This window comes from Chroicocephalus ridibundus, chromosome 8, assembly GCF_963924245.1.
Source record: "Chroicocephalus ridibundus chromosome 8, bChrRid1.1, whole genome shotgun sequence".
Classification (NCBI taxonomy): Eukaryota; Metazoa; Chordata; class Aves; order Charadriiformes; family Laridae; genus Chroicocephalus; species Chroicocephalus ridibundus.
In genome coordinates this window covers 34,083,476-34,111,243 of record NC_086291.1, presented here as the reverse complement: position 1 = coordinate 34,111,243, position 27,768 = coordinate 34,083,476, and the positions used below count along the sequence as shown (strand labels likewise).

Here is a 27,768-nt window from a genome sequence, read left to right as displayed (position 1 = left end):
TATGCTATACTGCAAACCACCAAGAAAAGCTCAAGAAAGGGTTTAATATTAATATTGTAATGGCTAAAAGCCCAGCATATGAAGTTTATTGATTAGACTAGGTGATCTTTAAAGCTCTCTTCCAACCCAAACCTTTCTGTGATTCTGTGACTATTTTGTTTTAATTTCAGCATTTCGAGGATGTGAAAGGGCTGAAAAAATGTAGAGAAAGAAAATCTGCGTCTTGTTAGGAAACGACTGGATGGAAAGCTAATGTCAGAGATGGAAGCAGAGAAATGAGGAGCTATGGCTTGAACAGGGTCTGTATAACCCTGTGGGGAGATTCAGGGATTCAGGCTTGTAGCTGGAGGGTTGTGTTGCCCATGTTCGTCATCTAGTGTAGGGCACAGATGAAATGGAGCTGAGCTCGCCGGGAGCTGTGTGTGGGATGGAGTGCTTGTCGCCAACAGCACCCTTTCTGCTGCGGAAGTCCCCTTTGGTTTCAGGGAGCTGAAAATTGGGTCTAGGGTGGGGCATACCCGGGAGCCCCTCATGTCTTCCCCGGGCTGCAGCAGGAGCCAGCGGGCTGGAGGAGCTGTCACCGTGTCCCTGCTGCTGCTGGGTCACTGCTAGGTGGCAGCCGAGGCCAGCTGTCAGTGGCTCGGCTCCCTTCAGCCTAAAACCCCTCGTTGGGGGTCTGGAAAGGTGAGGAGCTGAAGATGACCCTGCTGAGGGGGCAGCTTCCCCCTGCTCAGCTGGGGCTGCCTCTGTCCCCTCTCCCTGCCTGGGGCATGGTGGATCCCACGGCTGCCTGGAGGTGTAACGGGGGGGCTTTTGAGGATGGGTCCCACAGCTGCTTATTGCAGGCTGTCCTAGGAAATTGGGGATGGGGAGATGCTATGGGGGTCTGGGAGAGGAGGGTTTGGACACTGAAGAAAGGGAGCAGACAAGTTCCTGGGAGGGAGCCAGCACGCATAAAGCAGCATCAAGGCATCCCCTGGGATTTGGGAGCTCCCTAATCTCCAAATTTTTGGTGGGAGGGACCCTATTCTGGGCTGTTACCTCTGTGTATCACCCTTTTTGCACGCTCTCCCTAGGTGCCTGGTGGAGGCAGGGCATGCAGCTTTGCTGTGATCCCATGTATTTTTTGTGATGCTTAACTGCTCAGGGCATTATTTTTTTTTTCCTGTGAATTTTTGCCATTTACATGTCTGCAAGTGCTTGATTAGTTTCCCATACCCTCTCAATCAAGAAATGGTGTGTGAAGAACTGAACCAGGACCCCCCAGTACCTGGGGAACAGAAAACCCACCCCTGTTCCAAGGTGACCTGGGCTGATCTTCCCAGCTGTGCCGGTGGCATCTCCCTTCCCAGAGCAGCTCAGGTCACGTTTCTCATGCCTGGCAGGTCCTTGTTTGTACATTTGTTGCTTAAGGCAGTGGAAAATGAGAAAGATGCCTCTGGGACTGGAAAGTAATGCTGTATTCATGTCCCTGCTCCAGGGCGTTACCGTGCTGGTGCCAGCCGGTGGGGAAGGAGAGGTGGCTGTGCCAGGGCCATGTGCTGCGGCATTGCAGTAAAGCTGAGCAAGCTGTGAAGTTTGGAGGGACCCAACCCCACAGAGGTGTCTGATGAAAAGGAGGAAGGTGTTCCACCCTGCAACAACCCTGTCTCTGCAGGTGTCAGGTCCTCTTTGAGGAGCTCCTCCATGGAGCATCTCCATGGGGCATTGGGGGCCTTTTCACTGGAGCGGTGCCCCTTGTCCTGGGGCATGCATGCAAAGGGATCTAGCTCCTCCAAACCAGAGCAGCTTGGGGTGGAGCTGCTTTCCTATCCTTTGTCCCCAGTTGCCACCTTCCCCACAGCTATGGGGTGGCCCTGCTGCTGGCAGAAGTTATTAACTGGGAGTCCCCAGGGGAGAGGACCAAAATGTTTAGAGCAAATTAAAAATTGAAAGGCGGCACAGCTCTGCAGCTCTCCTTAAAAGCCGGGGTTAAGCAAAATGCCAGTGAGGTGTGTGCTCCGGGGACTCGTTAATGGACTCAGGCGATGTGTGGGGTCTGGGGTCAGCCCTCCCAGGTGCATGGAGCTGGGGAGGGCAGCTCTCCTCTGTGCAGGGGTGGTGGGAAGCAGGTGCTGGCATTTCTGTGATGAGGAAATGTGGTGTCCCCTTGGCTGGGGCCATGCGTGTGGGAGCGGAGCTGGACCTGGACTAGCTCAAGAAGGACCACCTCAGCAGCCCCTGGGTGTGGGTGGGTCTGGGAAGGGTGAGGAGTGATGCTCAGGGCAGGGCTTTTGTTTCAGGGATGGGGGGGGTTATGGAAGAGTGTCTTGTGATGCCTGTGAGCAGCTGGTGGTAATCGGGTGCATTGAGTTTTAAATGGGCTGTCAAGAAGCATTTGGCTGGTGGGGAGGAGGCAAGAAAATGACAGCTCATTTCAGATGAACAAAGTGCTGTGGAGGCGAACAAACGCCTCCCTCTCAGCACCTTGGCTTGACACCAGGCTTGGCAGGAGCTGAGGTTGGGGTACCCGGGCTGCATGTCGGAGACATGGGGGCGTCCCAGGCTGGCCCCTGCGGTGGCTGCTGCTGCTGTGGTTGGTGCTATCTCGGCATGGTTGAAATTTTCCAAATCGATGCATCAGCCTATCCCATCCCCACCCCTCTGCACTTTTGGGTCAACCTGTGCTTTGCAAAGTGGGGTTCAATTCAGCAAGTCATTTGGGCTTAAAAACCAAAATCGAGTGCTTCTGACTCCAAAAAACCTTTCTCTTTATTTTTAGATGTTTTTTCAGATGGAAATTGAATCTTTTCCTGTTTTATGGAGGATAAAAGTGCACTCAAGCCTGCATCAGATTGTTTCACTTGACCCGCGAGTAGATGCTTTTCTTTCCTCTGACCTGGAAGGATTTCTTTTTCTTTCCATTTGGCAAGAAAAAGGAAGAAGACAATTCTCTGTACAGGTCACTGCAAAACAAGGTCTGGAGCTGGAGCTAGCTTTTCAGCCCGAGCACTGTGCCAAAACCCATCAGCTCTTCCCACCGCTCCTGAGTGCGCGCACTGGTCCCTCGAGTGGGTCCTTTTTTTCTTGCAGTAAAAAATCCCCACTTTCCCCTGTATTTTGTGGGGAGCAAACAACTGCCAGGCAGGAGAGCAGCCTCTAGCCACCAGGTTTCGGATGAAAACAGGCTGGGATGGTGCTTGTACGTTGCTGAATTTTGGAGGGTGACTTAGCAGCCATGCCCGGTGTGGTTTGTGCAAGCTCACCCCACTTCATCCCTGCAAAAGCCCGTTTGGGGGAGATGCTGAGATACTCCTGCTTGCGGGAAGGAAGATGAAGGAGGCCTGGGGCAGCAGTGCTGCGGGAGCATCCTTTGGGTGGGAATTGTGGTCAGTGCTGCCTTTTAAGTTAAACGAGGGCTGTGCTCTGGGGCAGGTGGGGCTTGGTGCCAGCTGTGAGGGTCTGTGTGCACCCCATCCTGCGAAAAAAGGGGCCGCGGGTGTCCTGCTGAGCACCCGCTCGCATCCGAGCGAGTCCTCCCATCTCCAGCTGGGGCCTGGCTGCTTGGGTGTTGTTTCCAGCATCAGTGGCACTGCTCCAAGCATAGCACCCAAACGAGAGGGAGAAGGAGGGTCCTTGTGCGCTGCCTTGAGTTCGCAGGCATGGAGGGGAAGGGATGAGCAGCGCATGGCGTGGGCCGTTCTGCAGCTGAAGTTTAGGGCAGTAGAAGTACAAACCCACGGGGACCAGTTGGAATTGGGGCTGTTGCTGGTGAAACCCTTCACTAGTGCTGCCGGCGTGGGGAGGAGGTTGGCTCCTTCCTATTGACGATATGTTGGCAGGGCAAGCGAGGAGGGCTTGGGATGGGTGAGATTCGCCCCCCCAGCCCCTGCCATCCTCACTCTGCGAGTGTGCTCCCACCCCTCCCCGCTGCCAGGAGGTTTCTTTTCTGGTTCAGCTCTTCCAAGGCAGAAGCTGATTGCAGAGGGGTTGCGATCTCACTTGTGCTTTTAATCCCACTGCTGTCAAGCTCCATTAGGAGGTTTGGCATCATTTCACTACCTCTGGGGCTGGGCCGCCGCTTGCCCAGCCTGAAATGAGGACAAGCCTGGGCTACGCTGGAGCAGGCCTGGGCTGGGGAGGCAGGGATGCTTTAGGGGCTGTGGCCGCCCCTACCCCCACTGCCCTCCCCAGCACTTCCAGCCATCAGGGGGGCTGCAAGGAGGTGTGAGACCAGCTCATTTTGGTGGCCTGGTCTCTTTGGGAGCAGGATGGAGAGGAGTTGGGGTGGCAGCAAGTGCTGTTGCCCAGGCGTTGAGTATGTTTGAAAACCTTTTGGCACTGCCGCCTCAGCCCGCGCTCTTCTACACTCCAGGAGCACGGCTGCATTTCAGTAACCCGCTCACGACCTCCCCCTGCTCCTGTTGCAGCACGCGTGGCTGTGTTCACGTTGCGTTGCGTGCAGCCGGGCATCCCTCCCGGTGCTGCTGCAAGTGGCTCCCAGTGCCTCAGCGGGAGGTAAAGCAGTCGGAGAAGGTGATTGCAGGAAGGGAGGCTAATGGGCCAGAAACTGGGGCTGAGCATCCTTCCCAGCCTCGCAAAATGGGCTGCGCGGCTCGGCAATGGGAGGGGAAGGTGCTGCCGCTCATCCCCACCCCGTGAGCACCTCCCTGGATTTACAGGGTTCCAATGCTCCAGGCACCACCGGGAGGGTGGGGGCTGCTCTAGGAACAGCCCATCTTACCGTTGCTCTCCTGAGCTTGTTAGCAGCAGTTTTGCATCCCCGTCTGCCCTGTGGGCCTGCAGCTACCTGGGAAGGAGCTGACATGACGAGAGCGTGAAGAAGGGCAGGGAAGATGTGGCTGGGTGGTCATCGGGGTAATGTCTCTATTTTCCCTGGCGCCTCTGCCAGCTATGGCCGAGGAGAGCGGAGCCAGGTTCATCTGCCCGTGGCCAGCAGCAGCCAGCACCAGGGTTTGGCAGGCTGTGCTGTGTTGATTATGGCCGGAGCATGGCTTTGAAAGGCAGCCAGGGAGGCTGGAGAGGGCTCTGCTGCAAAAAGAAAGAGGGGGGGTGGGGAAAAACCTGGGGGCTGCCCCCACAGTGGAGGTCTGCCCTGCGCTGGGGCTTAGGGATGCTGGTGGTGGTCGGGATCGGGTTAGCACCTCTGCACCCCCTTCCCCTTGCTGGCGGCTCCTGAGCTTTTCTGTGGCCAGCACAGGAGCCTGGCTTCATCCTGTTTGCCTCGTGCTGCCACGTTGCATGGGCAGCCCAAGGCTGATCCCTGTGAGGATGCTCCGACTGAACCGCTGAGCTTGTGTTAACCATGAGCCTGGAGAAGTGGTCGGTGTAGGAGTGGTAAGGAGTTAATTTTCTGCTCTGTCTGTCCTTCCTTCCCACTCCCCTGAGCATCACCCCAACTCCCCTGGGACCATAAGGCTGTAGCGGCCTTGTCCCCATGCCTGGTGTTGGCCCCGCTTGAAGCCGCGGGAACCGCAAATCCCGCAGGGCATGTTTTTCCTACGAACCCAGTGCTGCGGTCGTGCCCGGTGGCGATCAATGAACCTCCGCCAAGCCAAGCAGGGCTGTGGCTTGGCAGGCACAGAGACCTCCCAGCTGATCGATGCACCGTGGTGCCCGAGGAAGTCCCCCGCTCGCACCAGCATTGCCTCCCCACAGCCCCTCTCCCCTAACCGGGGACTCTTCCATGGGCACCGGGACAGGGTGAAACTCCCCAAGGGCTTGTTCTCCTTGCTGGAGAGCCCTGGGTTTCTCGCACGGCACAGCGTTTCCTTCCTGGTGCTGGGAAAAGCTACTTGGCTGCATCAAATATTTAGGCTTCGTGTTTGTGGTAGGGCGGAAGGGAAGATGTGGCTCACGGCAGCGCTGCACCCACTAGAGCAATGGCGCTTTCCCCATGGGACCCCCACGTTGGCCAGGGAAAATCCTGCCTCCCCATGAGCGCTGGGCAAGGGGGGTAGGGGGATGAAAATCAACGTGGGTTTTTTAGTTTCTCGAAGTTTTCCACGGGTTGCTGCCATTCTCAGAGCCATCCCATTGGATACAACTGCTGGGTTTGCCCCAGATGTTGACTTTTTTCCTTTTTTTTTTTTTTTTTTTTTTGTTTGTTTTCCCCCTTTTAACCCCAAACTTACCCAGACCCCCTGCGAGGGAGCCTGCTCTCTTTGCATGGCTCATGCAGTGTCTCCTGAGGGAGGATGAACCTGGAGGGATGTGTTTACCCAACTCAGGGCAAACGTGCCAATTTTGGGCTGAGAATCTGACGTGGGACTTTTTCCCTGTTATCTTGACTATCTTGGGGTGAGGTAAGGAGCATCCACAGCCCCTGGCAGGGCTTAGGAGCACAGGGATAAAGCTCCATGTTGCATATTTGCTACTGAACAAGGAAAATAACCAAGATGGTGAGAAGCCAATGGCTCCTTAACTAGGCACTTAAAAATTGCAGCACGGGGTGGGGGGGAAAAAAAAAAATCTCTCCTGACTGCTCCAAATATGACTTTAGGTGGCTCATAAATCAGAAAAAGCATCCCTGGCTTGGAGCGGAGGGAGCCTCCTGTGTGAACACCAGGCAGCTGGGATGCTTTCCGGGTGTTTTGCTTTGTGCGTGCTGCTGCTCGCGCTGCCGAGGGCTGCGAGGGCCCCTTGGCACCGGGGATGTGCAAGGCTTGTGCACCCCAAGGGCTGCACGGATTTCCCCTCGGTAGCTTCATGTCCTGCATCTGGGTTCCCGCCGGGCTCTCCCGCTGCTTCCCGTGCCCGGGATGGAGGTACTGAACCAGCTCAAGGAGCAAAGTCAAAGTGGCTCTTGCGCAAAGGTCTTGCTCCCAGGCTGGTGCTCCGGGAACGTGACGGGTTAATGCTACACTGCTGCCTAATTGCGGTGGAAAGCTGTAAACCCCCACCCAGGGAGGGGAGGGGGAATATTCATTGCATGTCTGGATGTAAAATACACAAGGCCTGAGCTTTAATGACATTTATCTTTCTTTGGGAAGGAGACGGCATAACTCTTGCCTAACGACATTACCCGAGGCTCTTTCTGCCTCTCCTCCACAGCAGAGACGGATGCCAGGATGCCACCGCGGCGGGCAGCCCTGTGTGTCCCAGTGTGTCTCCTGTTGGAGACACTGCCGCCCCCCTTGGAGCTCCCAGGCGGTCACATGTGATAGAGAAGGATCCTTTTTTTTTTTTTTTTTTTACTTTTTTTTGGGAACGGTGACCTCCTTTGACCAGCTGCCAGGGGAAAACAACCATCCACCCTATTAAATGGGTGTGCACGTCTCTCTTCCAGCCCATTGGGTGGGGGGCTCTCTGCAGTCCCCTAAGCGTATCAGATCTGGGGGTGTGCAGTGACCTCTGTGACACTGATCCATGGGCACTTGTGGCCTCTGCCTGGCATCGTCTGCAGCCGCATCGCTGGGATAATGGGGAGAGGTCAGGGCTTCTGGGCAGCTTCTGCTGAATGTTTCTTGTGCGATGGGTTGCGTTTGTTTTCCAGTGCTTGTGCAGGCAAAAGCGAACCCACCGAGGTGTATAATGACTAATCCACATCTGGCGGGAGTGTGCTGCAGAGGGGAAAGCTGTGCATTAACTCTGCGCTCCCCACAGCCCTCCCCAGGGAGCAGCGGGCTTGGGAGGCTGTGGGCTATGTGCTCCCAGGGCCATGCTGGGAGCAAAAAAGGTACAGCGAGGGGATCAGTGCAGCGCACTGAGATGCTGTAACTGCCCTGTGCGTGCTCCTACTCCCCCCACCAGAAACACAGGAGGGCTGAAGGTTGCTCTGGCTGACTCCCAAGGTCCTTTCCATGCTCTAACACCCCCGTTTACAGCCCAGCAGCCCTGCTGTCTGGAGCGCACAAGGCAGGGAGATCGCTTCAAACCCGTGAGGAGCAGGCTGGGCGCTGGCGGGGATGACATTTTGCACCGTCAGGCTTTTTCTGATTGATACAGCCGCGCCAGGCTCACTAACAATGAAAATAAAAGCAAGATCCAGCGTCGAACAAAATAAATTCCCATGCCAGCAGCTGCGGGTTCAGCTCCTGAGCATCCTCCAGCATCAGCGTTTTGGGCCAGTTGGAAGCGCTTGCCTGAACAGGAAGGAAATTATTGATGTGCTGAGGTGCACGAGGGTAAGGTGTAGTAATGCAAGGGCACCCGCAAGCGCCGGGCTTCTCTGCAGCGTGGCCGCGTGTGCGCGCGCAGACGTGGAGGAGGCCTTGCAGGGTTTGCGTGTGCGGGTGCTGCAGGAGAAGGACCTCAGCGAGGATTCGCTGTGTTATTCAGCTGAACGCTCATCCTGATAATGGGAGTGAAGCATCCGTGTGCAGTACGGAAGCCTGTGGGCTTAGATTTTTTTACAAGAGAAGAGAACCAGAAGGGAATAAAAGTATTTTATGGTTTTGTTTTAAAACTAGTCAGTAAAATCCTTTTCAGCGCTGGGAAAAAGGAATCCCATAAAACTCTCACGTGCTTCCTGAGCCGAGCCGAGTTTAGCCCCAATACTTACAAGCTTTAAAGTCACTTGTACACGCGGGTACTGCCGTGTCTGAGGGCTGCGGAGGGTGAGATTTTGGCAGGTTTAGGATCCCTGTGTCGCCAGGACACCTGTGCACCCAGGGCCCGAGCAGGCTGAGCTGCCTGCGGTGTCCAGAGGCGGCAGACACCAAGATGCTGGCGAGGCAGGGACGCTTTGCAGGTGCTTTGTGTTTCCTTCCCACCCCCCCACCCCCCCCCAAAGAAATTGAGATAAGAACTTGAAAAGTATTTTGGATCAAGCTGCTGCTTGGTTTCCCAGCAGTACTAACCCCAAGCAAACACTCCAGTTGGGCTTCCCAAGCCATGTGTTTTATTTAAAACCACATCGGCTGAAAAGACCAACTTCGGGTTTAATTTTCTTCCCTGCTGCGGAGCATCTGACGCTCCCGTTTCCAAGCTTTTTCTCAACTGCCACCAAGGTGGGAATCCCACCTTTTGTGTTCTGTTTGGTCGCCTGCGTGCTGCTTTAAAAAATAATGAACCGATGACAGGGAACATGGCTTGGGGGGAAAAAAAATGAGACCGGCAGCGAAATCACGCGAGCCGATAACACTGCTTGCAAGAGCGATGCTGTTTAACGTCTGCTTTGTCGTGATCTTCTGCAGCGCTCGCCTGCTTCGGGCCGGAGCCACGGGGGTGATGAAGCAGCTTGATCTGGATCTGAGCAATCTCATCCCCATGTTAGCCAAGTGACACCTTAATCCCAAAGAAACTCTTTTCCATGTCCACCCATGGAAATGGCAAAATGTCAGTTCCTGAATTAGCCGTAATAATGCCTCCTGTGGCCCTGGCAGCGCTTTCCGAGGGGAGAAGCGGCTCTCCATGCATCCTGGGCTGTCATCACCTCTTCACATCCTGCCCAGAGCAGCCCAGGAAATGACTTTCTCACTTCTCCTGGCCTCCTCCTCCTCTGTGCTCGCCTGGATGTCTCTAATTCACATCCCTCCGGCAGCTCTGAAGCCCAGCTAAGGGAAAATGCTACTACCCTCCGCAGAAATACTTCGCGTGCTTGTTTTTCTCGCTTGATTCTTCTCTGTATTTATCAGCCCTCTGATGTGCCGGGGTTGGTAATGCGGGTTTCTTTATCGGCAGGGGAATAGGAGGCTTCCCTGCCGTCCTGGGCTGTGTGCAGGTGTACGTGTGTGCCACGCAGCCCTTCGCCCGCAGCCGGCAGACGCTCAGATCCTGCAAGCACAGAGGGTAAGTGCTGTGACAGGTTCCACTTATCTCGCCTTTGCATTTCATAATTCATACTGCCCTTTTGCTAAAAGGCGCAAAGCCGTTTGCATCCAAACGAGTATTTATTCCCTCCCGGCTCAGCTCTGCCGCCGGATCCTGGGGAGGAATCAGCGGGTCGGGCTCCTGGCACCGGCAGCGAGCAGCTGCGAGGGCTGAGCTGGGATAACGGGGAGAGCAATCTGTGGCCAATTGGATGCCCTGACTGATGGCGAGGGTGATGGAGGAGAAGGTGAGTGGTGTTTTCTCCCCAGCTTCAGAGCTTGCTCTCCATGGAGGAAAAGTATCGGTGTTGTCCCTTCCTTATAAAAGGGGAAACTGAGGCAGAGGAGGATTCAACTGACTCGCTGTAATGGGGTGCTTGCATTAATCCCACCAATTTGCACTGCCTTGCACCGGCTCTCATGCCCCGTAGAGACTGAAATCAGAGAGAAGCAGGCGAACACATGTTCTCCTCGCACAGCAATCCTCACGCTCGCAGCGGTCAGCTCGCGGTGCAAGGCATGAGATTTGATTATCCTTATCGTAGCTCGCACAGGCGAGCAGCTCTCTGTTTCCAAAGGCGATGCCAGCCGCAAGCTGCACCTTTTCCAGCTTAGACTCTTGGTTTGGAGCTTCAGAGCTTCCCAGCAGCTGGCAGCACATGTTGGGGGCAATGCCTTTCTGCATGCATGTGTGTTTGTGGCTCCCCAGTGCTGGCATGTACTTGGGGCACTGCAGCGATGGGCCGAGCGCCGTAATGCAGCCGGCCTCGCGCTGGGAAGCCGATGTATGCAAAAGGTCGGCTCTGTTTTACAGAGAGCTGTGGGGTGTGGGGGGGTAACCTTGTGTGAAAAACACCGTCTAGGCTTGGCATCCTCCTCCCTGCCCCAGCTCACCCTTCTCGCGGCGATGCGATGGGTTTTTCTGCCGGCTGTTTGCAGCACCGGATCCCTGCCTGCGCTGGCGGCCAGAAGGGTGTCATCACCTGGGACATGGATCAAGCCAGAGCTGGAGCCTCCAGACCCTCGGCACGGGGCCAGGGCGGTGGTGGTGGCAGCACCGGGGACACTGATGGGGCTGAGGGTGCTCAGGGGGCTGCTGGGCGTGGGTTTGGGGTGCCCAGGGGTGCTGTGGGACCCGGGCTCGGGGGTGCTGCAGGGTTCAGGCTTGGGGGTGCCCTGGGGGTACCTAGGAGTTTGGGGATGCTCAGGGGATGCTGCCAGTGTGTGCTCCCCCCGGGAGAGCTGCAGACACTGGGGTGTAGGCTGGGGGCAGGCTGAGCGGGCGCCCCCCTGCACCCTCCCCTGTGGGGTAGGCACCCGGGGGCTGAGGGGGCCGCGGCCCGGCTCCCCCGGCCCGGCTCCAGCCCGCGGAGGAGTTTCGGGGGGACAAACCCGTGGCTGCGCCCTCCCGCAGCAAACTTCGGGGGGTGCGGGGCCGGGGGCTGCGGGGGCGGTGCTCGGGGGCGGCAGCTCCGGCCCCCGGGCAAACTCCTCCCCCGCTCGCCTCCACCCCCGCTGGTCGGACCCGCCTCGGCTCTCCCGCTCCTCCGCTCCGGTGATTATTCTTCTTCGTATTATATTATTATTATTATCGCTGTTATTATTATCGTTATCCTTCTCCTCCGGACCTCCCCTTCCTCCTCGCCCGTCCCGTCGCGGCCCGTCCCCCGCCAGCCGCCGGACCCGGCTCCGCCGCCGCCTGCGCCGCTGCCCGCTCCTGCCCGGCCCGGGCGCCCAGGTACCGCTCCGGCATCCCGCCGCCCTCACCCCCCGGCCCCGGACACGGCAGCTTTGCAGAGGGGACGGGGCGAGGGAAAGGGTCTCGCTTGAATTTGGGGCTGCGGTGGGAAGGGGCGCCCGGGCGGTGGGGGGCGGGCTGCCAGCTGGGTTGCCCAGCTTGGGATGCTCCCGCCATCCCGCTCCCGGCATCCCAGGGCCACGCTGAGCCCCCCGCGCCGCGGCCTCATCCGGGCGAAGCTCCAGGGTTGTGGTTCCCTGCAAGGTCCTGACTTATCCTCTCAGGGTTACGAGGTCCAACTTTGCGTTGAGCTGGGTTTTTTAAGTCACTCTTCTGGCTAAGTTAACTCTTCTGGCTGCTCGGGTGGGTAGGGCTGAGTTTGCCCGTCTCCAAACCCTACTTCTTCGCAACTGGGTGAAGTTTTGAAAGTCCCAAGCCCGGGGCTCAGCCTCTGGCTCCCTCGGAGGGAGCCCAAAGCCTCGCCGGTCAGCAAGGACATGATGGCCCAACAAATCCCCAACCAAACCTCTCCGCGGAAATGGTGGCTGCCTTTGCTGAAGTGGAGGAAATCAAATCCTTTTGTTTATTCCGAAGGATCTCTGTTTTATCTCTCACCGTGCCGCGGTAATTAAAGGAGACCTGTGCTCCAGTTATTCGCCTGGCTTTTGTTTTCTCCTAAGGTTATCCTGTAGGATTTTATTCCCTCCAAAAGGGCATGTGGAAACATTTAGTGTTTTCAGCTGGATTTTGTTTGCGTTCTATTGATTATTTCTCCAGCAGAGAGGTTTTTCTAAGGTGTGGTGGAATATTCCACCCCAATGGAGACTTCTATTACCAGGGTGGGTTTTTTTTCCCCTTCTAGCAGCCTTGCCCCTGGCTCATCCGAGCCACAGAGTTTCCCTGTGATGCTGTTTGTGGGGTACTGGGTGTACTGGGGCTGCTGGTTGGTAGTCAGTGCCACCCCTGCGGGATCCGATGGGCTCTAACCTGGGCTTTGCTGGGGAGGGGGAGAAAAGGCTTTTTCTAGGAAGGGCTTTTTCACCTGTTGTAAAGCCAAGAGGGGAGGGCGGCAGTAGGCTGCCGTTCTCAGTATTCTGGTGAATGTTGGATCAGTGAGTCCGATCCCATTCCAGCACCGTCTCCGCTGGGCTGTGAGATCCTCTCCCACCTCTTTCCAAAGTGCTGGGTTTCAGCCTGACCGTGGGCCTGAGCACAGCCGACTCCGGGGGCCCCGCTCTGCTCCAGCCCAAAAGACTCTGAACAGGGTGGAAATCAGGCGCGAAGGATTTTCCACTCAGCAAACCCTCCTCTCCAGAGAACTGCCGAGCATCCTCCAGCCATTTTGCATGGGAGCGTTTTGGGTGCACGGACGGACGGGAGGCCCAGGCAGCTGCCTGTCTGCTGGGAAGTGTTAGGCTGGGGCGTTCGGAGGAGCTCGGCTCCCGGCTGGAGCAGGATCACCAACCTTAGCCACGGGCACGAACAGGAACACAAGAGCTACTCCCCTTTCCAGGTCTGCTTTGTGGTGATGCCTCGAACCCAGTAGCCCCCAGGGCAAGCGGCAAACAGAAATAAGGTCAGGCCATGGTGCTCCTGTTGTTGCCTGCCCCGGCTGCCTCCCCCTCCAGCCTCCATCCCTGCTGCATCTGCAGCCAGAGCCCCCGCCGCCTCCCATCCCTCCTGGTGTCTCTGCCCGCTCAACCTTCCCCCTCGCTGCTTTCCCACTGGGATGAAATATTTATTGAGGCTCCGTTACCCTTGTTTTCTTGAAAGCACGTTTCACACTTCATTTGCAGGAGACATTAAGAGACTTCACGGCGGGTTTTCCTTCTCGCTGGGCGCGTGCGATGGTGTGTGCGTGACCATCCCGGCCAGCCCCGCTCCTGCCTGATCTGGCAGCGCGGGCTGGGCGAGGTGGAGCATCTCGAGCGATGGATGAGTCTGTATCCCTTGCTGTGTGATAAATCAACTAGAAAAAAAAATAGCTGGTCTGGAATCCAGCAAAGAGTTTAGCTCTGCAGAGCCGACCCGTCCATGCCCAGTTGCGTTGCACCTCCTCGCCCTGGCTGGGATGCGGTGGGTAGAAGGAGGGTGAGTGATCCCGTAAAGCAACCGTGGGTGAGATTTTCCCATGGCTTTATGGAAAAGTCACTCCTTGACCTGATCCTGGAGTGACTCCGCTTGGATTTACCCCAAAAAGCAGGGTTGGGGTTGGGTGCTGTGCCCCTCCATCGGCCTGGAGCAATGTGTGGCTTCAGCTCTCCCTGGCTTTGCGTGGCCCGTGGGCTGCGGTCCAGGATCCCGCCGGATGGGCCATCCCAGAGGGTTGAATTGCCATTGGCTTGAAAAGCAGAGCTGCAGCTGGGGACCTGTGCCCATCCCTTGGGATGGCTCTCCCCGTGTGGGCTGTCCTCCCATGGCACCGGATTGGGATCATTCCGGATACTGTAGGCAGCCGAATTGTGGAGCGGGAAAGGGGGCCCGTGGCTTTCTCATGCCTGCATGGGATGGCTTTCCGGAGTGAGAAAGCTGCAGTTTGACAAAGACTGATCCGTGCCGGCTGTGCGGGCGGAGAAGGGCAGGACGGGCTTCCCTGCCCAGACCCGCTGGCGGGGGAGACATGCTCACGTAACCCATCCCCCGTGGCAGGGTTTTACACCCGCTCAGGACTGAAGGCAACGTGAGGAGTGAGGCAGCAAAACCTTTGGAAAAATTTTTTTCCCCCTGCTAATTGAAGCAATTAGCAGGAGGGCTGAACGCTACCGAAAGCAGTGGGAGCAGGTGGGGCCGGATCTCTGCCGGCTTCAGTGGAACAATGCCGGGAAGAGGCAGCAATTGCCAGCGAGGCCATTACCCCCCAGTGCCCAGCGTGCGTCCTGGGGATGGGGATCCCTGGGGGTCAGGGTGGCTGTAAACTCCTGTCCCCACAGGTGACGTGGCTGTCACTGGGCCTGCAGCTCACCAGGAAGGATGAGGTATGTGGGCAGAGCCAGCTGGGGCACCCAGAAAAAGCAGAGGAGGCAGATCCCAGAGCTCCTCGTGGGTGGTGTCAGCAGCAAGGGGGTACCCGGGCTGCATGCGGTGGGGTTTTGGCCGCTTTCCCTCCAAGCTGGCTGGTTTTTACTGTGACCACCTTGTTCTCCCCGTCCAGGGTGTCACTGAGATGGGAAGAGCGGCTCATCCTTTCCCTGTGCTGGCTCCCTGCGGGGGAGACCTGTGGTGGCTCCTGCACAAATCCCACCCTGCTGAGATCCCCGCTCCCGCTACAGGCTCCTTAAAACCACAGGGGAGTTAAAAACATGTGTCCGTAGGGCTAGGAGGTGGTCGCCCCTGAAATAGCTGCTGGTCTGAGGCTCCGGGGCAGGTCTTGTCTCCTCCCTGGAGCTCAGGGATGAGCCGCCGGTGGCAACCGTCGCACTGGGCAGATGGAGGCGGCAGCTCCTGGGCGTTGTGGAGGGTAGGAGGAGTGAATGAAGAGACGAACAAGAGACTTTTCTGGGTTGTTTTTTTTGGATCCCGACCACAAAGCCTCGCTGCCCCAGAGCCAGCATCTGGCCCTGCTGTCTGGCCCCGCCGAAAAGAGACAGTCTGTCTGCCTTGCGCTTTCGGGGAGGCTTTGAGAGCCCTCCTGACTGTAGTACTGCTGCACGTGGGAGGCTCCTCTCTCTGTATTGCTGCCCGAATGCAATTAGGCATTAATGAGTCATTAAAATAAATCTCTGTTTCTGCTCGGCGCGCACACGCCGGGGGGATGCTGGCGGTGGGAGCAGCAGGTCTTGCATCATGCGCAGGAGGAGGCTGCGCTACCCCGTGCCCTCCGCCCCAGGGCTGGGACACGGCGCCCGCCATCTCCCTTTCCCCGTGGAAAAAAGGACGTTTCCCAAGCACCGTACGGGTTTGCGGCTACCGTGGGAGCGGGATTAAATTATAACCAGCCCTAGGGCTGGGGGTTTTTTTTGGAGGAATGGTGGCCTGGGGGTTATCTGCTCCCTGATGCTGAAGGGCACCTGCCCAGCTAGAAGTGGGCAGAGGTGTAACCAGCCCTGGTTTGCGGCTCCTGGTTTGTTAAAGGTGCTGATGGTCGTGTCCTTTGTAACCCGGATCTGGTGGGCAGCTGGGGGAGATCCCAGCCGGCCCCACGGCTGGAGGGAGATGAACGGGAGGCGAGCACCGAAACGTGAAAGGGAAAGCGTGGTGCATCACTGACAGCCATCCGTATAGTTTTCCTAGCTGTAAATGGGATTTAAAGCGAGCTCGTGAGCCAAGAGGGATGTTGGTGGCCTTTCTCCTCGTGGGCAGACACAAGGCTCATCTTCCTTCACTCCACCCAACTGGTAAACAGCCCAGTTACCCCTAATGATGTCTTTGCTAATTTAATCCCTCCGCAGTGGCTGTCTCGCTGGCACGCTCGTAGGCAGGCAGGAGGGCAGATGCTGGCAGGACGCGGGGGGACATCCCCTGCACGTCCCCAGGGAGCAGCGTCCCTCAAACACACGGTCGCTGTTTCAGCTGCTGGCCCCATAGCGTTATCCAGGCGGCGGGAGGGCAGGAGTTAAAACCAGGGGTTGAGCAGGGAGAATTAATTTTTTAATTTATTTTAGCAAAACAAATAAATGGGGTGACGTCGAGGCACAAGAGATCCGCCCCGGCGCAACTCGGACAGCGTTGCCCGAGTGTGCTGTGCTGGGGGGGGGGGGCTGAAGCCGATGGGATCCCAAAGGCTCCAGCCTCGGCCAGACCTTTTCCCCCGGGCTTTGCTTTCAGGAGCAGAGCTTGCCGCTCCACGGAAGGGTTTTGCACAAGTCGTGTTTCATACGTCAGGCTGGGAACAACGGGGACAGGGCGGCGAGGGCAGCTCCGGGTGGGAATTGAGCAGAGGATTTTCATGGGAGTGGCGGAAAGGGTGAAATGGCAGCGATGTCCAGGGCAAGGAGGGAGATACCAAGGTGGTGCCTGGAGGAGAAGCTGTCCTAGGGGTCGTTTCAAAGAAAGCCAGTGAGAAACTGGCTGAAATGAAAAAAAAAAATCATCTTTAGTGGGAAACTCGCTGCTGTGCTCGGTTGGGTCTTGTTGGGGATGCTCCAGACTGTGTTGCACGATGCCTCTGCTGGGATTGATCCTCCTCTTCCAAATTTGTGCCCGGGGCGAAGATGCATTTAGTGCCTCTGGGTTCCCCGGTGGGATGAGCCCTGCTGGAGAGCAGGGAACGCACCTTCCTGGGGTAGGGCAGCAAGAAAATCAAACTGGGGAGAAGGTTGTGTTTCTGCGGGCTGGGTTTGCAGCCCCTGGGGAAAGGAGGGATCGGGCTGAGGTCTCCGTCCCCTTGTCCTGATGGAAAGAGCCCACTGGTGTGAAAATAATGGGTGCTGAGAAGGTGAAGGTTTCATCTCGGAGCGATGAGGGTGCTGGAGAAATACCCTCCCGGGGCTGGGAATGAACAGCGGAGCATCCTGGAAGGGAGGCCGGCTCCGTCCCACTGCTGGGGAGGGTCTCCAGGCTGTGGGATCACCAGGATCCTGATCCATCACCGGGACCTTCCACCCCCCTGAGGCCTCAGTGTGGATGGCTGGAGGCTGAGAGCTTTAAAAGAGGTCCCTGCTGCCCCATTTCGCTTTGCTGGTGTCACCTCGCCTTTTCCAGGGCAAGTGCTGGGAATGCTGGCTGATGCAGGGGAAACACCGGTGCTGTGTGGGTGCTTTACCAACGGGTTAAATCAGTCGTGGGATACCTACAGCGGCACAACGAGCTTGTGCGGACACCAAGGGTGACGTCGGGGTAGAAGCAAATAACCCTTCCCGCTCCTTCCTGCGCTCGTGAGGATCCATCTCCTGTGCTGTACCCTGTGAACACCCGGGCGCTGCTGTGGCAGGGGATTTAGAGGCAACGTGGGCTGCAAATGAGACCCAAGTCCTTGCTCTCCAGGGCCACGTCCTCCAGGGACCCGTGGTACGGCAGGATCCAGCCCTGGGCTCCAGCTCTCCGCTGGCTGTGGCCACAGGCATGGTCCTGAGCCTTTAGCACTCGCGTGCGGCAAAATGCTCTGGCTTTTTGGCAAGGGTCGGTCTCACACTCGGTGTTCTGGCTCCCCGCAGCCTTGCTCTGCTCCCAGTGCAGATGCTGCTGCTGTGGCCGCTCGTCGCGGGGCATATTTGGGTGCTGGGAGAGGTGGTGCCCGCGGGAGGGATGCTGGCCAGGTCCTGGCTGGCTCCGGAGAGCCTGCGGGGATCTGACGTGGGGCATAATCTCAAAAGCCCTTCTCGGTGCGTCTTGGCTTGATGCCACCCGTTTTGTTGCTGGTTATTTTGGGACCATGGCGGAGCGGCTCCCCAGCACGTGTGCCTGGGCTCGGCCACGGCGTTTGCCAGGAGCAGCCCTGGGATGGACCCCGGGCGCAGCAGCGGGAGATGAGCCGTGTGGGTCAGGGCAGGGACATCCCCATCCCACTTCCCACCGTGGGCTGCCCATCTCTGATGCCTTCACCACGTCTGGGGCTGCACCCACCCACCGTAGCTCCAGAGCTGGGCGGATCAGGAGCCGGCCGAGTAAACGCAGCGGGTAGGAGATGCATGGGGGGATGAGGAGGGAGGTGTCGTTTTCCTGCCCTGGGTTTTTAAGCTGCCCTGCAATGAGGAGGGGCTGCAAAGGGTGTATAATTATACAGGGACTTGCCTAAATCCAGTTGTAGCCCTGGTCGTGGGCTTTGCATGTTGATATGTGTGCCTGGGGGGACAGGATGGGGTGACGGTCCCTTCTGTGTCCCTCTGTCCCTACCCCTGTGCATGGCTCCAGTTAATCCGCACAGGCAGGCGAGATAGGATCTGAATAGTGGTTTAAGGAGATAAAGGGGAGATGAGATACCCAAGTAACGAGATACTGGTGTAATCTGCACTTGAGACGTCCCAGGCTGCAAAGCCACCCTTCCTCCAAGAGTCTGTGAAGTGCTGGGAGGTCTCCCTGGGACGGGGATGGGGATGTGCCAGCCAGTCCCAAGATGTACCTGGGCTTTGCACACCCGGCGCTGCCGCGCCTGGAGATTTTAGGGGGACGCTGAGTCCTACGTGGCTGTAAAGGCGATTGCTGCCGGCGGGGAAGGTCTCCTGGGCTCCTGTAGGGCAGGATGAGGCCTGGGAGGGGAGAGAGGAAACCTGAATTGGCAAGAAGGTGTTTTTTTGGAAGAGTTTGACGCCAGGAGAGGGGATCTCCTGGGCTCGGTGGGTCGGGAGCATGGTGTTAGCAGCAGGAGCCCAGCCCTTCGTGCCGACCCAGGAGCCGGGGTCCGGCTGGCGGCTTCCACCCTTGAAGTGGTTTGGGTTTTGTTAATTGCCGTTAGTAACTTGCCCTTCCCACAAAGCTTTTGCAAGAAAAGAGGTGGTTTGAAAACCTTGTTGGTGTTTCTTCTTTCCCATCCCTCGGCTGGGGAGGAGCGGGGCTGGGAGGAGGCACCGGGGAGCTGGTGCTGGTGGTGGAGGGAACACGAGGGCGGGATTGCGGCAGGGCACGGGATTTTCAGTTTTGATGACTGACCGCAAATTGCTGGAGCCTCAGCGGCGGGGGCAGTGTCACCTCTGCCACCTGGCTGTCCTTGCGGCGGCCGGGAGCAAGGAGCCGGGTGTTGGCTGTGGTTTCCCTTGCAAAACTGCTGGGGCCAAACCTCGCGTGGCTCGAGGGGCCGCAGGGCACAAAAAAGCCTGGGGTAGGAAACAGGGTACACAAAACACCCTCTCTGCTGGGAAAAGCCCGTTTTGGTGTTCTCTGCAGCAGGCGGAAATCAACGTTTTCCCAGCCACCGCTGTGGTTTCCGTCCGCAGCCTGGTCCGAACTCAAATATAAGTTGGGCAGAACCAGCCACGGAGCCGAGCGCAGGTCACAGGGGTTTTATTGCTGCGGGAGGGAGCGGGGCTGCTCCGGTTGCCCAGTGCCACAGGCAATTTTTATGCCTTAAAGATGCTTTTTCCTCAATATATTTATTAACAGTCTATCAAAAGTGAGAAGGGGCTGGCCCCATCCCGCCCCCGCCTGGGTGATGGGGCTTGAGCAGGCTGATGTGCGAGGGTAAATCAAAGCAGCAATTTGTAACTCCTCCAAAATTCAGCGTCCGCAGGGCCTGGGATGGGCAGCAGGTTCAGCTCCCTGGTGACCCCCACGGATCCCTTAATTCAAAGTTTAAAGGCTTCAAAGTGACCCAGGGGTTTGGGACCTGGGCAAGAAGCCTGGGGGCGAGTGCTGGGGCTGTCGGGGGGGGCTGCTGGGGGGCCGTCAGCTGGGTGCAGCCCCCGCGTCCTCTCGCATCCCGCGTTGCCTTCACTCTCTGGGTGAATTTTCATTTGGGCTCAGCTCATTTGGGAGGGTCTCCTTGTTTCTGCTCCCCCATGACTTGGCTCGTCCTCTTAGGTCTTGTAGCACAGACCATCCGACATGTGACGAGTTTGCAGGGTCCCAGCCCTCCCTGTGTGCCCCTTCCTGCCCCATGGCTGAGGGGAGCCGTGCCGCTCACGTCCTCGTCCCCTCGCTGAGGTTTGCGACCGTGGGTTAATCCACCCAAATCCCACGAGGCTGAGCCCGCGAGGGGCGGGACGCAGCCACCCGGGAGCTGCCCTGTTGTTTGCTGCCATGATCTGTTTTGAAAAGGCAGCCCTGATGCTGTTTTTTTCCAATTAGGCTCTGGGAGATGATTCTGGTAAGGCAGCGGCCGGGCTAATTTACCAGGCAGACATTTCATTGAATTAGCCCGTGAGCTGCAGAGCGAAAACCGGGAGAGCAGAGCCCGGGCTGGGGCAGGACTCGGCAGCGAGGTTCGGCATGATGCTCACGGCAAATAGCCGTGCTCAGCCCGAGCCTGAAACCTGCTCCCGAGCTCTCGTGTCAGTGTTTGACCCTTGTTGGATGGCGAGGTGAGCTCGGGGCTGGTGGGATGCGCCGGGAGAGGAAGGATGGGAGTTTCTCAGCTGGGCTGAGAGTGCTGGCGGTTGGCAAAAACCTCCCCATCGACTTGCAAACCGTGCAAATCTGCTATGGACGTCATTGAAGGAGAATAAATATAGAAGCCTGCGATGCCGCTCGTTCCCGGAGTCGCTTTTCAGGCCGTAACTTTGCGCTGCGGGGCGACATCAATTAAAGAAAATGTATCTCTGCAGCAAGCGATTTTGCACGCCTGCCCGGAGGAGTTCGATACAGCCGGGGACCCTCCCTGCGCCCGCTCCCGTCCCCATCGGGGACAGTGTGACACCACTGCCTACTGTCTCTAATCGCTTCCCGAAAGCCAGGGAGGGGCAGGGAGGGTAACGCAGTATTTAAACAACCCTCAACTCTCTTTTTAAGCCAAAAGGAGAAATGGGACTGCGCCCCCGGGGAGTTTGGCTTTGCAAGACGTGCATCCCCCTGCCGTGCCTCCGCATCCCGTCCCGCTGCGGGAGCAGGAGCCGCGGGGCTCGGCTCGGCTCACAGGGTAGCCCGAGGTTTTTCGGGGATGCCTAAAAATGTATGGCCCTTTTGCCGGGGTGGGGTTGGGGGGCCATGCAGTGCTCAAGCCCTGGGGGAGCTGAGCCAGTGGAGCCCAAAATGCCCCTTTCCTGGCAGTTTGGGATGTGCTTGGCAGGGGCCAGATGGAAAATGGACGTGGGCTGATCCCCAGTGGCATGGATGCGGCTGCTGCGGCTGTTGTGTGGTCCCTGCGAGGGCTGGAAAAGGCCATTGTCATTGTCCTGCCCCTTTCTGGGCACATTTACCTTAGAATTCCCAAGACCTCAATTGCGCCTGAGACTGGGGCTCTTTGCTCCATCCCTGGGAGGTGTTGCATCCCCTTCTGCATCCCTGCAGAAGAGCGCTGTGGGTTAGAGAAGGCTCTTTTATAGGCACAAACTATTTTATAGGCACAAACTGGGTAGAAAATGAACTGCTAGGCTGCCAGTGAGCAGGATTTTGGGGGGAGGAGGGGAGGAAACTTCCTCCTCTCCAAAAGCATCACCTCCAAAGACATGAGGAAAGGCAACATTTACTTCTCTTCTGCTTTGTTTTAATTTTTGCCTTTTTTTTTTTTTTTAACGTTCTCTATTTTAATAAGCAGGAGCCCGGCTCCTGAACGGGGCCAGTGAAACACTGATCCTGGCAAGTCCAGGAACGGGAGTGCCGGAGATGGGGCACGTGGAAGCCCAGCTGCCCTCGAGGCAGCGCTGGTCGGGCTTGGAGGTGACCAAAGGGTCCCCAGGGCCAGTCCCTCCCCACCCAGGGTCGTTCTCCGAGGCCGCCGGCTCTCTCCAAACCTCAGGCTAATTGGATGCTGCTCCCTGAGCTCTAAATCAAATCACAGCGCCCATGAAATGAAGTTCTCTGGACGCGAACGGCCGCCTGCATCATCCATCACCACCCGGCTCATGGCGCGTCCCTCTTGGGGATCACCAAAGGTCAACGTTTGCCTTTTCCAGCCACCCACCTTCAGCTTTTCCCTGTTTAGGATGGCACCTGGGGAGGTGATAACTCCATCGAAGGCTCCCCCACATGTCCCCCCGCCATCCCTGGTGCCCTTTGCTCTTGGCAATGTTTTGGGGCGCAGTTTGGTAACAGGGTGCAGGAGCCGAGCGTGTCGGTCTCTATTATTAGCCCTGTGTCGGGTCCCCTGATGGATGGAGATATTAGCTGCGTTATGGACCTATTGATTTCTCAGGGTTTTGGTTTTTTTTTTCGCCTTTGTTTTGTGCGCGAGAGCGGCTCGAGGAGGAAATCCAATGGGTGCCCGCCTTTTGGCTTCGTACGGGAACTTTCCAAGAGCTGAAAATCAATTTGCGGCTGGCAGGATCCTGCAAATCACTGCAGCGGAGTGAGGGGGGGGATTTTTGGAGGGGGGTGGGGGTGGTGGTTCCCTGTGGTGCCCAACGGCACATGCAGCAGCGAGGGGGCAGGGGCAGAGTTGGGCAGGTCTCGTCTGGAAGCTGCCACCCCCCTCAATTAGGGCCTCCCTCGTGGAGAGCAGGTAATTAGATCTCCTTGGCTGCAACCGGCTGGCACTTGGGCCCTATCAATTAGCCTTGCTCCGGAGGAGGCACAGAGGGATGCGGGGACCAGTAATGAAATGCGGTTGCGCCGGGCGTCACCGGAGGGTGGGGGTGACAGGGGCGATGGGTGCGGGACGGCTCCTGCACCCGCTTCTTGGGTGCCTCTCGCTCGCTTTTGCTGAAATTGCAGGTTTCGGGTGGGGGATCATGGCGGCTTGGGTTTACCCACCTTCCTAGCGCCCACCTTTCCTGCCGGTCTCCCTAAAAAAGCAACTTATTTAGCCCCGCTGCGGGGAGGTGGCATCAGCGGGGATGGGGACACTGGGCAGCCCCCTTGGGTGGTGGTGCGGGGACGGATGAGCTGATGGTGGGTTTTTCTCCTTGTCCTCCATCCCAGGGCTGCCGGCGTCTCCCCGTGGCCATGCAGCGCTGCCTGTCCCGGCCGGCCGCCCCGGGCCCGGCGTGACCGTGACGCCCTGCCTGTCCTTTTCTGGGTAGGTGCCGGCGGGGTGGCGGGGGGACACCGGGGTTCGCCTGCCCCACAGAGGGTGGAGGAGAGAGCTCTTTTCCCAGCAGCACGTAAACCGTTGTCCGCTTGCGAGATGATGCATCCGCCTCCTCCATAATTAATTTTAAAGAGGAAAAGGCCGAGTGCTGACTAAGCCAGGCCTTCACCCTGTGAAGCTGCGTGATTCACGAGCCGCCGATAGCACAGCCTTGGCCTGCAGAGTATTACTCCGAGCTTGGGAAATGCCTCCTTTCCCTGCTCCAAATTAAAGAAAATAATAAATTATAATAATCACCATCATCCGTAGGGCGCAAAATGCTCTTTGCACCACGGAGGCTCCCAGGGGCGCGACTCCTGCGCCCCAGGAGCCCCGTCCCTGTGGAACGCGGGATGTGAAGCGGGGCTTCCCGCAGGTCCCGCAGCGGGGCGAATTCTCGGGAAGCGGGGAAACGCAGGGGAGGGAGGCTGGCGGGCCGCGGCTGACCTCTCCCTCTGCTCCTTCCAGGTCCAACGCCTCCGTCACTGAACGTAAGTAGCCCCCGGGTCCCGTGGCGTGGGGACGGCGGTGGGGGCTGCTTGGCTCCATTCCAAGCCCATGTTAGACCCGTCGGTGCCCAGCAGGCGGCCGGGGTGCATTTTTTGGGCTCAAATTGCCACAGTTGTGGAGTTCAAAGTCTCCCCTTTGGCTTTTCCCAATGTAAACCCTTGTTTGCTTCTACATGTTGAAGCAGCAGCTGTATTTTCTGCCGGGAGGGTGGAAATCAGCCCTTTTGGCTCAGCGAGGAGGGGGGCTCTGTGGGTGGACTACGGGGTTGTTTCCCGAAGACCCCAAGCCAGAGGCAGTGATGGCACCGGGGGGACATGGTGCCACATCTCAGATGTCCTCTGCTAAGAGAGGGAGAATGATATTGGGTGATAGTTTTCCGATTGGGGAGGGAGGAGCAGGAATGCCGTATTTTGGGATGCCTCATGGGCGTCACGTCTGTGATGTGACGTCAAAGTCGCGGTAGGTGACTTCTGTGTCCCAGGGTGACGCGTGTCTGGCCCTGTGGCCCTGCCTTTCAGAGTTTGATGGAGAATCGGTCGGATGACAGCGGGAACTGTTGTTATCACCGGGGGAATCCTAGCGACGGTGATCCTACTGTGCATCATTGCTGTGCTCTGCTACTGTAGGCTACAGGTGAGCCCCGTGGCCGTCCCCCATCTTGCCATGAACCCCGGCGGCGGCGCTGCTCCTCGGGCCGAACTGCTGGTGCGGGAGGCGTCTCGAAGGGGGTTTCTTGCCTGTGATGGGCAGGGAGTTGAAACCCCCTTTCGCGCCAGGTGCTGCAGAGTTACCGCTTTTCCTCCTCCCGGCGTGGGGGGGACTCCCCAAAGGCTCTTGAGGCTCTGCAGCCGATGCTAACATAGGTGTAGGCTTGGCTGGGTTTGCAATACCAGATGGAGATTTTTTTTTTTATTTTTTTTTTTTTACTCCCCCTGTAAATTAAACGAGGCTTTCAACAACAGCTAGCTCCAGCCTCCTGCTCTTTAAAAGTTAATGCGAAGTCTGTGCCATGCAGCAGTGCCCATGTGATGAAAAGCACAGCCGTTACTTGGAAGACTTTCCAACTGGCACGGTAAAATACCTTCCCCTCGCAAACGTCGCAGGCAGGGGGGAGGACGGGCTCCCCGGCAGCTGCCTCCCCCAGCACGCCCGGGTCCAGGTTTTGCCCGGCTTCTGCTGCTCAGCAGGACCTGGGTACCGATGGAGGGGAGCAGCGGGGGGTTTCCCGGGCAGGGGGACAAGGGGAACGGGGACGTGGCAGGGACAAATGTGAAGCCGAATCTGGCCGTCGGCTGCTCCGCTTCCCCTCGTACACCCCCTTCCCCTTTCGCGCAGTACTACTGCTGCAAGAAAGATGACTCCGATGAGGAAGAGGAGGAGGAGGAGGAGGAGGAAGAGGAAGAGCCCGACCTTCCCGCGCATTCGCACCTGGGCACCTGCAACGCCTGCAGCTCCCGCATGGTGGATGGCCAGGGCAGCCCCGCGCCCCCCCCCAGCGAGCTCAACCAGCACGGGGCCCACAACTACTGCCCGACCTGCTCCCCCTACGCCTCCCCCTTTTACATCCGGACTGCCGACATGGTGCGCAACGGGGGCGAGAGGGTCACCTACACCCCCGCATGCTACAAGGAGATGGGGCCGCCCATCAACATGGCCACCTTGCAAAGCTACCCGATGAGCCGCCACGGCCTCCTCCGTGAGAGCTTCCCCAACCCGCGGGCTATCAGCACGGAGGTGTAGTCACCGTCGCCACTAGCACAGGGTGCCCACGGCTGGCGCCCGCTCGAGGGAAGGGGCTTTTCACTTGTCTCTGGGGGATGGGTTCCCGCAGGGAGGACCCCGTAAACCCAGCCCCAGACCAGCACGGTCCTCCTGTGGAACCGCCCGGCATGGCTAAGCTTTCCAGGCGAGAAGACGAGAGAGACCTCGAAGGGTGACGTTAAACCGGCCACCTCCGAACCCATCATAAGTGTCATTATTATTCTACTCTATCTCCTGAAGGGACTTGTCTAACGAGGGCTATGTACAGTACAACCTAATTTAATTACCCCAGGCTCCCCCGGCTCCCCGAGCCCAGCACGGGGCCTCCAGTGTCCCCACGCAGCCACCCGAGGCAATGTCCCGCCGCCTCCGGCACGCGGAGCGATGCCTGACCACCCACCAGCTGCCGCCCCCGGCAGATCCCGCCGCTGAGCTGGGAATGGCAGCACTCCTCGGCGATGGGAAAGCGAAGAAGGGAAGATCCAGGTCGTCCTGCTCCCCTCGTACTGCGTTAGTCGCCGCTAGCAGTTAGGTTTTCTGTTCGAGTGTAAGGTAGGACACAACCTCCCACCTGCTTCGGTCTTTGCACGTGCTGAAGAAGTTCAAGACATGAATTTAGACTGAATTTAGATCACCGCCAGGGGAGGCAACGTTGCTCGCAAAACCGCTCACCTACGCAAACGGGCCCAGGCTGACCCTTCTGCAGCCAAAGCCCCCACCTCTTCTACTCTTCACAGGCTTTCTTAGGAGCAATTTTAACTTGGACCCATAAAAACGGCAAGATTTTACTTACAGGAAGAGTTGTACCCCTAAAGGACTGTAGTTTTGGTCACCTTCAGCGTTCGAAGCCCTACCAGCCCACCCTGACAGTTCTGGACGACCAGAGGAAGGTTGGCTTTAGGGTGGCTTTCGCTTTCGACAGCAACAGCAGAGACCACCGGGTGCCATCTGCTCCTCTGCAGGGCCCACAACCTCCCACCAGAGAGCGATGTTCAGGTTGTCAGGGTCCCCCCTCTTTTGCTTTTGGAAGAAATGGATGCAAGACCCAAGCCCGAGTTCACCGGCTCTGCGGCTGGTAATGACAGCCAGTGACTCCGCCTTTCTGCAAAAATGAATGTGGGAAAGTTCCTTCTTCCTCCATGAATCAAATTATGTGAAAAATTACTAAAAGGACATCTCCATCAATTCACGGGCACTTCCATAGCAACGGGTGCAGGACCGCTCGGCTGAGCGCTTCCCATTCATGGCAGGGAGGAGGGACGCGGACAGCAACGATCCCAGCAGCCATGCGGATGCTGCTGGAGGCCATGGCAGGAAAGGCTTGCTGTGCCTTTGCAATATAGGGTACGACTGCTCCGAAATGTGGTTTGGGTTTTTTTTTTCCACCACCGTAATTTAGAAATAATCCTGCTGCTCACAGGACTTGGACTTAACCTCCCCGTTCATGCACAGAAAAAGTAGGTCTCAGCATGGAGGTGCACGCTGCGCGAGCGTCAGATGCCTACATTATCAGGCAAAAGGCTAATTTACACTTTGGACCTGCTCACGCCTTGTCACCTCTGCCCAAACTACCCGAAGAAAAGGAGTCAGATGAACGCCAAACGTGGTGACCGTCCTTGTAACCAAACACCTTGCCCCAGCCCACATTTTACACAGCCTTTTGAGAAAACGTCGTCCACCATCTCCCCCACCTCCGTCCCAGAATGACGTTACATTTCCATTATCCTGAGACTCAGTCCAGCTGCCTGTCTAAGTCTCCTTCCCTTCTCCAAACAGCGATAGCGGGTCTTTAAATGTCCTCTCACATTACGGGCAGGCAGGAGGGAAGATGGAAGTTAGCAGCAGCAAAGCACTCTGGATCCCACTGGCCAATAGTCCATAGCTCCTACTGCTTCCCAGCCAGCCAGTGCTCCTCCCTGAAAATACAGTCTGTAAATGGAAAAAAAAATCTCACCTAACTCAATAAATCCTTTCCCACTAGAGCATCTGCTCAGCTAGGTCTCCGTCCCGCTGGGAACCACAAGTTAGTATGTCCCAGCGTGATCCGTGGGCTGCCGCCTGCAGGGCTCTGCCAGCCATCCCCGCGATGCCATCCCCTCCAGGGGCGCAGAGCCAGCTCGCCGGCACGGCGGCTCCCGGCATCCAACTCTACCTCTTGGCTTCCCTCCGCAACAGCAGCACGTGCCGGGTCGTGACCTCCGGAGCGTGGGAATAACACAGGGGGTTTTTGCTTCTTGTGCGTCACCCTTCTGGTGAAAGGAAGGTGACCACATCGTCATCTTCATCACATGCAAATTAAGCATGAACCTACTGCCGGCTAACGAGGCGCCAAGGCTAGCGAGGCAGTTCCAGGGTAGCTGGATGGCCAAGATGAGGGGTATCCCCACGGTCGACACAACACCCTGGGCCTGGCACGGCTACAGACGACCGCGAGTCTGAAAGGGCTGGAAACGTGAGAGATGCAGCTGTGGGTT

At 57.7% G+C, this 27,768-nt stretch overlaps 1 protein-coding gene across 1 annotated transcript; it reads left to right on the top strand.

The window, feature by feature from the left end:
- Positions 1-11,382: 11,382 nt before the first annotated feature.
- On the top strand, positions 11,383-26,393 carry LOC134519737 (protein FAM163A-like). The gene is made up of 5 exons (XM_063344302.1): positions 11,383-11,490; positions 22,876-22,972; positions 23,492-23,514; positions 24,052-24,166; positions 24,869-26,393. Exons 4-5 carry the CDS (start codon positions 24,074-24,076, stop codon positions 25,271-25,273), a joined length of 498 nt encoding a protein of 165 aa, XP_063200372.1. The 5' UTR covers positions 11,383-11,490; positions 22,876-22,972; positions 23,492-23,514; positions 24,052-24,073; the 3' UTR covers positions 25,274-26,393.
- The last annotated feature ends 1,375 nt before the right edge of the window (positions 26,394-27,768 follow it).

Coding starts and splice junctions, on each gene's coding strand:
- LOC134519737 (XM_063344302.1), top strand. CDS start 24,074: ATGACAGCGGGAACTGTTGTTATCACCGGGGGAATCCTAGCGACGGTG. Junction 24,167..24,868: donor TCTGCTACTGTAGGCTACAG/GTGAGCCCCGTG, acceptor CCTTTCGCGCAG/TACTACTGCTGCAAGAAAGA.